The 9,590-nt window shown below is 33.6% G+C and overlaps 1 protein-coding gene across 1 annotated transcript; it reads left to right on the forward strand.

Annotated features, from left to right (window-relative positions):
• Positions 1–1,110: 1,110 nt before the first annotated feature.
• On the forward strand, positions 1,111–9,271 carry LOC110444945 (dehydrogenase/reductase SDR family member on chromosome X-like; the record flags this gene model as incomplete). The annotated part of the gene is made up of 6 exons (XM_021489293.1): positions 1,111–1,196; positions 4,599–4,806; positions 6,175–6,209; positions 7,425–7,619; positions 8,216–8,369; positions 9,139–9,271. Coding segments are annotated over 6 exons (811 nt in total), but the record flags the coding sequence as incomplete, so codon positions are not given.
• Between the last annotated feature and the right edge of the window lie 319 nt (positions 9,272–9,590).

Consider the following 9,590-nt stretch of genomic DNA (forward strand, 5'->3'; position numbering starts at 1 on the left):
GTTGTATGTTTACACTTCTGAGTTGACGCTGTTGTATGTTTACACATCTGAGTTGACGCTGTGTACAATGTGTATATATTGTCCTTGTGTGTTGATACAATGTTGTTGTTTAGTTTTTTCCTACTTGGTTTGTTTTATTATTGTTTATTGACACTGTGGTTTATGTTATCTGTGTGTGTTGATGCTTCTGTTTATTTTCTACTTTACTTCTATTGGTAATATCCTTCTCTTTAAAAGGAAGGAAGAAAGAAAAAGTACGTTAGCATTTCAATCTGCTTTTTGCATTAAGCAAAAGTATCCCATTTGCAATGATGATAACTGCACAAGCTTTCACAGAATTTTAAAGGGAATGCTCGTTTTGCTATTACAGCATTTCCTGAATTTCTGGTCTACTGTACCGATCAATATCAATAGTTGTACGTGAGACCCAACGTTGTGTCGGAAACTAAATGACAATATCAATTTCCTAAAATAAAATTCATTAAACATGCATTTGCTACATTGTTTTTTCAGTGTTTAGATTTAAATTGATTGCGTCGATATATAATGACGAGTGATCCATATTTAGATAAAACCTAAAATGCCTTGTTATGTTTATCAATGTTTAATGTCAAAACCAATATCAAGCGTACTGTCGGCATAACGTTTTGTGTTATATGTTGGGGATCGAATAAAGTGTAGAACATCACTTTTATCATTAATTAGTCTGCATGGACGATATAGATAAAATATTTATTGCACACCAAATCGGCGGAGACAAACGGAGGGTGACAGAGAATAAGAACAGAAGACAGTGACAGTGAAAATAACGTTATTTTTATCATAATAAAATATGTAGCAACTTTGTTTGACTATTTATAGGATATAAACGGTAAAAAAATATTCTGTTTATCATGCTTTGTAATTTCTTCAGCAATTGTTTAATGGCAAAGCAGAAACTTTTTTCAAATGGCAATCTTGCCTGCCATTATGAACGCCAACTGCTGTTTCAGTACACGAATATTCCTGAACATTCATGATATTATGCAACGGTTGATAATGCTAAACACATGTCTAGCTGTATACCACAGTTATCTTCACAAAGCTTAACCTAGTTTTTCCCTTTGACAGGTATCGGCTATGAGACTGCCAAGTTTATAGCCATGATGGGACCAACCGTCATCATTGCATGTCGTTCAAAGGAAAAGGCTGAAAGAGTAAGCTTTCATATTCGTCCGGTTTTTGTCCCTTTCATTCCGTATCCCCTGGCTATCACACAACACATGAACTTAACTTAATAAACACCTGTCATAAATGCACCAATGATTGTGAAGAACATGCTAGACAGTCTACATGTAATGCATTGAAAACAAAAGATTAGTCATTGTATGTGGCAAGAGCATATTAGTGACATCCTACTTTGTATACTTAGCATAGGAATAATGATATTGTCACCAACTGCACATTGCCCACACATGACGATCTGCATGAATGCTTTACGTTTTGTCAGGATTAGATTTTAAGATACAGAACCCGGATATTCTACACGGATACCTAGAAATTTAACAATCTGTCCCCTTTGATTAAGACCCCCTTATCTCATTTCAAAGAGGATAAACGTTTATTTCATTCAATTAAACAAAACAAATGTTATGTTTTCATGTATTTTAAGCAATCTCCATATTGTTACCTACACAATGAAATCAACATATGTGACCAATCTAAATATTATATAAGTATGTTTTGTTATCTGCATTGTCAGTTTTTGAATGATACAACACCGTATCTGTTACACATTAATCTGTAAACTAAAGATAGAAATACTGATATTGTCACCAACTACAAATCGCATTCACATGGTTATCTACAAGAATGATTTACGTACATTGTATCATAAGGATTAAAGTTTAAGATATAAAAACCGGATATTCTAAACAAATACCAACAAGTCAGTCCTAATATTCCGAGTATTAATTCAAGATCCTGGTATGTTAATTCAAGTAAAAAATAGGGATACTGGTATTATATGGACTATTCCAAGTAATGACTAAGGATCCTTGTATTTAATGCCAAATCGTGGCGCAGTGGGTAGCGAACTCGCCTTTCACGATGACTGCCACGGTCCGATTCTTTGATCGGACCTGAAAAGGTATGGGCCAACTGCCCAACCACGTAGGTTTTTTTCCGGGAACTCTGGTTTTCTCCCAAATAAAGACCTCATGTGTGCTACCATTTTCGCCAACTGGAGTGATAAATAAAAGTTGATAGTCCTTGTTTTGCAATTTTGTTGTAAAATAAATCAAGCATGATTAAATTTAAATGCCGATTCAAATTTCATATACTATCTTATTATGAACTGTAGGTTTATCTCGAATGTGTGTTTTGTAGTTTCTTGTTTGATAAAAGCATCTTGAAACTAAATTTCAAAAAACAAAAGAACAATTTATCAAAAATCAAAATGAAACCGAAGTGTGTAAAAACGTAACCAGGCATCTGTTGCTGGTGTTCTGACGAGATGATTTGTTTAGCACGGGAACCGAAGCCGAAACACCGTTAATTTAATTCACTTAATAAGTATCAGTACCCATTATATAATTGACACAGTATGGAGAAAAAGCATAACTTATTTTTTGAAACAAACAAAATAACAATAATGTATACATCTTTTATCACTGGATCAGTATCAATATCCGTTATGTTATTGACACGCTATAAAAAAGGTCAAAATCTATTTGTTGAAACAAAAGAACACTTTCTCGGTGTGTGTTCTTTACCTGGAGATAATTTGGAATCAAACGATATAGTTTTTTTTATTCTGATTGATAAATGTCACGAATTTTACATTTACGTTACTTTAGAAATAAACAAAGAAACCTCGATGAATTCAAGTCCTGATTTTAATATACACAGTAGTTATTTTCAGGTGACATTCTGTAATATAAATATAAACATTTGTAATGCTTTCCCTTACCCTGGACAAGTGTATCCACACTTTTCCCGGTGTGAAATATCCCTATTGCAAGCAAGACATTCCTCAAGCATAACAACGGTAAGACGCTATGTCAACATTGCATCCACCTCTTGCAAACAACGCATTGAGTCAATAACTTTTACATCCCTTTCTACGAAGGCCAGGGTCAACAGGGTAAGAGAAAAAGAATCATTCACCCCATTGAGTAAATGTTGGGGAATCCAAACCCTCTGGGGGGAATCTTAAGTTCCCAGACACTTGGTAAGTCCCTTGTTTGGAAATTTACGAATCTGCCCCCCTTTTGTGATATCCCATTATCTCATCTACAAGGGAATGACGGATTCTTTTGATATCTATCCAAACAAAAAAAAGGTAATTGGGCAGTTATCACATGTACATGTAATAAGCAATCTCCATAATGTTACCTACATAATAAAATCAACATATCCGACCCATCTAAATATTACATGAGCAAGCACCGTTATCTGCATCTTGTTATGATCATATTGTAACTACCATAATCGAACAAACTGCTGCTTATAATTTACCATCATCAATAATATACGGTAATATAAATGACGTCATCCACATATGTACATCTAAATAGATTTATACAGTTACCTGATTAGATTTTAAACATTTTAATTGAAGAATATACAGAATCTGTACATCTTACAAAGGTACTAAGGTTAAAATACGTTGTGTAATTTAATCATGTGTTATATGCATTTGCATTTATACAACAAAGTGATACACACGTGTGCTAAGGTCTGTAAACGTATCATTTGATACACCAATGACTGATCGTAAGAAGCAACTAATGTGAGAGTTCTGCAGACGTGTATTTATACAATATATGGTAAGGTATTCAACAATAGAACACTTAACGTCACTTTATGTTGTAAAAGTTTCATCCGAGAAGTGTGTATTACGTTTCTATTACATCTACATCTGACGAGACATCTAAGGGAACACAATTCGTCTGTTAGCCATCATAATGTCTCATCTTCATGCGGTTTCTGTTTATTGCAATTACGTTAAACAATTTTCAAATAAATTAATAAAGGTCACGTTAACATTTGTATAGTTTTACTATTTACTTAATAGTTTAACTTAAAAAACATGATACACACTGTTAAGAGTTAATGCTGATTTGCTTGTATGCTTTGTAAATACTTGAACGCAAATAACATGCTCTTTCTCAATGATAACAAACATCTATATCCGATTCAAGTATGTATTTAGCTGTATTTTGAAAGTACACTCCATATCAAAATTAAAAACTTTGACTTATGAATTTGCTATCAAACTACATACGTAAAGCCTGCTGGAAAGCATTCTTCTCGTGCTCCCGGTATTATGCAATGCTTTATTCACATAATGAAAGGTATACGGGTAGCTTCAGAATTTTAAAATACCGGACAATAGCATATACAGTTATACCGTCGCAAAATTCATTAAATGTTCTGACTTATTCTACATTTTATGTAGATAAGGTATCAGTTTCGATGACTTTTTTTCATAATTGTACTTGGGTACTACATTTACATGTAATGAACGTATTTTGTCCGTAGTATCACTCAACCCAAATTAAATACATGTATGATAATATACCTTATGTATTTTTGTACAATGCTCTTTTATGCAGGCTATAGAACAAATGAACGAAGAATTCCAACAGGAGAAAGAGAATTCAACACAGAACATAATAAGCGATGACCGACTAAGCTTAGAGTTTGGTAAGCTGGACCTGGCCAGTCTTAAGTCAACTATGGATTTTGTGGAGGAGTTCAAGGCATCCGAACGAAAACTGCACGTTCTCATCTGTAACGCTGGAGTCATGATGGCTGACGAGAGTAAGTTTTGATATTAAGGGTATATATCACCTTATGTGACAGTATACTCCATTCCAAAAGAGTTCTTATGAAACACCTTTGACAAATGGTTATTTAGATAAGACATTTTAACTGAAAACATCTTTCAACTCTTTATTATATTACAAGACTTGATACAATTTGGGAAATGCATCATTATTTAATAACGCATTGTCTTTAGAATGCCAATACAGAAAACTGTTCCAAAGCTTAATTACAAGGTAATAGCGTAAGGTAGTAAACCACCTTAAAATGACATTGTTGCGAAGAGCCTATACTTTTGAATTCTATTAAAAGGGGGTTATCAGTTATCCTTTGCAATATTTATAAGAACTTCAAAGGATAGCAGCTGTCAATCCTCTTTAAATAGTGAAGGGTACAACCCCACTTCCAAAGTTCTACAGATATGTAGTGCAAGCTAGTTTTGGGTTCAGACTGTCTTGCCTTTTTTAACCTCTCCGCTCCTATTTCTGTAATTTTCTTAAACTCCTTTTATCTTTGTACGTTGACTTTGTTTTCCTTTAGTTTCCTGAAGCATATCGATGATGTGCAAGGCCTTACAACACAAAATTATGTTGTTGTCAAAGGAACGGTGGTAACTATCGCGGAAACGTGATAAGAAAATTCCTGCAGGAATGATGCAAATGCAAAACATTAAGAAAATAAGGCCTATAGCCATGTCAATAATGATATTGAAATTGGTCATCCATGTGCCCTATCTTTATATACTACTAATACATTGTAAATGGAATTGAACATGTGTCGCTCGTTTTGAAATATGGATTTGTTGGGCGCTAGACAAATACAGTACCTTAGTACAGTTACTAGGCCTATAATGTATTACAATGAATGACTATAAACCTATAAACGCCAAGTAGCACTACATATCCTGGCATTTTTCAATTGAGGGTACTTAATAATTAACCTGCGTCGTGTGACACCTGCAGTATCAATGGAATGGCAAAGCTGTATTATAAATATTACATATTTTTCATATTGTATTGACACAGACTGCTTACATAAAAACGTCGAGGATGACATGTTTTAGTCTGACGAGAAACTTTCAGATTCCAATAAAAGGAAATGTATATCGATAGCTAGTGTGCTTTTAACACAATTGAAATACATAAAGTCGTAATCATTGTAAGCCTATACTGTATACACCACAGTACTTGGTCTTTTATATCACTGAATATACTTTCACTTCCCTTAAATTTACATCATTCTTCTTTTTTGTGTTTTTGTGATATCGACATTTTAAGTAGAAATGAACAAGTGTTGTCAATGTCACTTTCTATATAAGACTTTTATGATTGACACTCTTTATTTCAATTTGTTTTGTTTATTTAGTTGTGACAGAAGATAATTACGAGCTCACATATCAGGTAAGTGTTATAACTGCCAAAGACATTTCTCTCTTACTGATATTTGGATTAAAGAAAACCTTGACATGGTTCATGACTATTTATTTCTCAGATCGGAATCAGGAATAATTGATTTTCAGGAAAAACCTAAGGTTTTCCAGAAATAATATGAAAAATATAGAAGGGGGAATGCTGCCCCTATCCAACCACACACGCACCATCCAAACAATACTCTCATCCACCAACCCCAATCCAACGCCAATTCGTGATTGAAATTCCAATTTCACGTACAGTATACCATCCGTTTGGGAACTTTCATATATTTACATATATAGGGATCAATACTAAATTGCTTTATTTGAGAGTTGATTACGGATTAGAATATGTCGTGGACATATACTATTCAGAAAAACATCGTCAAGAATTATAGCATTTTGAGAACTCCGATCTTTAGAAACGTGTGATTGGAAAAACTGAAAAAGGCAAGAAACAGAAGCTCATTTAAGCTTCCAAAATATAATATACCAATGGTAAGAAATGAAAAAGAAAATGTACACAGTTGTTGCATTTTGACAGATTTGTTGTATATTTATGCACATCATGTACATGCAATTTAGATGCTGAACAAAATACAAGTATTGATTGTCAATGGGGGAGAGAGTAATGCAATATTGATGAATGTTAGTTGCAGGCGTGCTATTGTATCCCTCTTGACGGAGTCATGGTTTCGCTTTAAACGACACAAAATCGGTTTACTATACAACATTCCTATAACAGTAATGTAAAGTAATCCAATCTGTTTGGTTCATAGAAATTAAATATATAAAATAGATACTACGTAAAGAGATTTTCATAAAAAAAAGATATTTGTATAATGATGTGCGCCAACCTTTCCACGAATAAATACATTATTACCATATCTTTTATGTTTTTAGAGAGACAACTTGTGTGTTTAAATCAATTCCTCATATGACAAAAAGATGAAAGGTTTCTATTTTATATAACGTGACTTGATCAAAGACAGTTTCCTGCTTTCGCCTCAGGATTATACGATAGCGACTGATCAAATGACCCGATTGTATGATCATGCAAATTATGTTACAAAAATGAGTAATTTTTATAACTGAACTTGAGTTTTAAATTTGCATATGTTACATATCGTTCATACAAAACTTAAAAACTGTTTGTGCTGGTTTGTTATTCCTCTTGTTTGATATAAAAAAAATCTAATTTCAGGTTAATTACCTAAGTCAGTTCCTGATCATGGCAAATTTGCTCCCGATCATGAAAACTTCCGGAAATGACGTCAGAATAGTTCTGGTGTCGAGTGCAGCACACAAGCATTGTCATTATGATGCTAACTATGCGGCAGGACAGCGAATGAAAAACCACGATCCACTACAATGCTACAGTAACACGAAGTTGTATCAGGTAACTTTACATAGAAACGGATTATTGCGAATATATGTAGAGTATTTTAAAACGAAAATTTCAAATTATGTAGAACAATTTTACTGTTCTATGTCGAAGATATTGACTGAAATAACCTAACAATTGACGTTTTTATAAATGTATGTCTTTGCAACAGTTTATGTCATCGCTATGACAACGAACATTTCAATTGATATCAATGATAACTTCAAATCCTACTTTATCCTGTTTTCTCTCCCATTTTTTCATGATATGGACGATATATAGGCGGGTTTTTTAATACATGCGCTCATACCTAGGTACATTATATAATAGTGCCCATTCCATCCAACTGTCCTGAATATGATGGAATATTGAGTTAAAAAGATCTTAGGTAAAGGGAATTCATTCGAGACCCTCAAAGTTTTATAATTTATGAGATATATCAACAATGGCTTGTCAAGTACCAGCTTTAAAATCTGTTTTGTGGCTTAGTGGATTCATTATGTAACCACATTATGTCCATTTACAAAAACAAAATCATTATATCTTTTCCATTGTTTTGGTAAAAGTGGCACATTGATACATTATATACGTTATGAATATATTTCTAACAGATAATGCAAATGTATAGCATAGACCGGATGCTGGAGAAGACACACGTCGAATTATATTCTGTACATCCGGGATATGTGGCCAAGGACCTTTACCGGCGAAATCGACACTTTGGATCAAAGTTCAACTGTTATCGATGTTGTTTGAAATGTTTATGTAAGTTGTAACACTGTTACAGTTAACAAGTGATTTCAAAATAATTTAATATCAAGAAAAACATGACATTAGGGAAGATACAACTGCTGATTCTTTAACGGCAACATTTAGTTTTGTATTGTACAATGATAACTGACTTTGAAAACATGTAATGAAATATAAGAACTTGTTGCCAAATGATTTTTATTTTACCAACATTCTAGTTTAATTCCGGCCAATGATCCAGTCCATAGTAGTGACATTAAAGACAGGCTTTAGTGTAGTGGATCATTTCATATAAACTGCTAATCTTAAATGTCAGTAAAAGGACTTCAGTTTCAGGAAGAACCACCCCCTAACCCTAGGGATGATATTCTTAATTGTCTAATCCGAGGCTTGCTTCAAGCCGTTGGTAAGACATTAAGGAATCTAGAAGCATACCCTTACCTAAAGACATGATTCTTTTCTCCCCTGCTATCAATTATTTATTTGAAAACATTAGTTATCAGAATGTGTAATCTATAAAGCTGATTGTGACGTCATAAATGTATGCCTTGACGTCATCTCACATTTTCTTTCTGCATTTTATCCGTTACACCGTCGGAGGCGAAAGAGAAATTGCTGCTGATTTACATTCTCGATTAATTTGGCAACACTCTGAGTATGAGGAACATAATATTATAAAAAGACAGGTTTAACTTACATCTATATCAGGTTTATTTTCTTTGTTACAATGTTTTACGGTTTCCTTCAGCGCTGATTGCCAAATTGTTGAAATAATGTTTTGTAGGTATGGTCAAGACCCCTCGAAAGGGTTCCGCCACGACGTTATACGCTGCTGTCAGTCCTGGACTGAAGGGCCTTAGTCGAGCCTACTTCACTCACTCCCGGGACGCCCCCGCGTTTCCTAGTCGGACCGCCAGGTACGTATGTTAACAAAGATATTACAATACCAGTGACATTTGTATGAACAGAACACAACAGAGAACAGATATAATTTTCATTTGTAAAAGATTTATTCATACAGCTGTCAGAGTATTGTCATTTACGTACACATTCATTTTGTAGAATATATCTGTATGACATTTATTTTGCATTCTTACAACAATATACCGCTGTTTACACGTGAATTGAAGGACAACACTTTTCCAAAAAAAATTATGATTATTTTTTTTTATTTTTTTTTTATTATTTTTTTTTCATTATTTTTTCATTTTTTACAAGACAAGACAAAACATATAT

This window comes from Mizuhopecten yessoensis, unplaced genomic scaffold (genome assembly GCF_002113885.1).
Source record: "Mizuhopecten yessoensis strain PY_sf001 unplaced genomic scaffold, ASM211388v2 hete_36191916, whole genome shotgun sequence".
In the NCBI taxonomy this organism is placed as follows: Eukaryota; Metazoa; Mollusca; class Bivalvia; order Pectinida; family Pectinidae; genus Mizuhopecten; species Mizuhopecten yessoensis.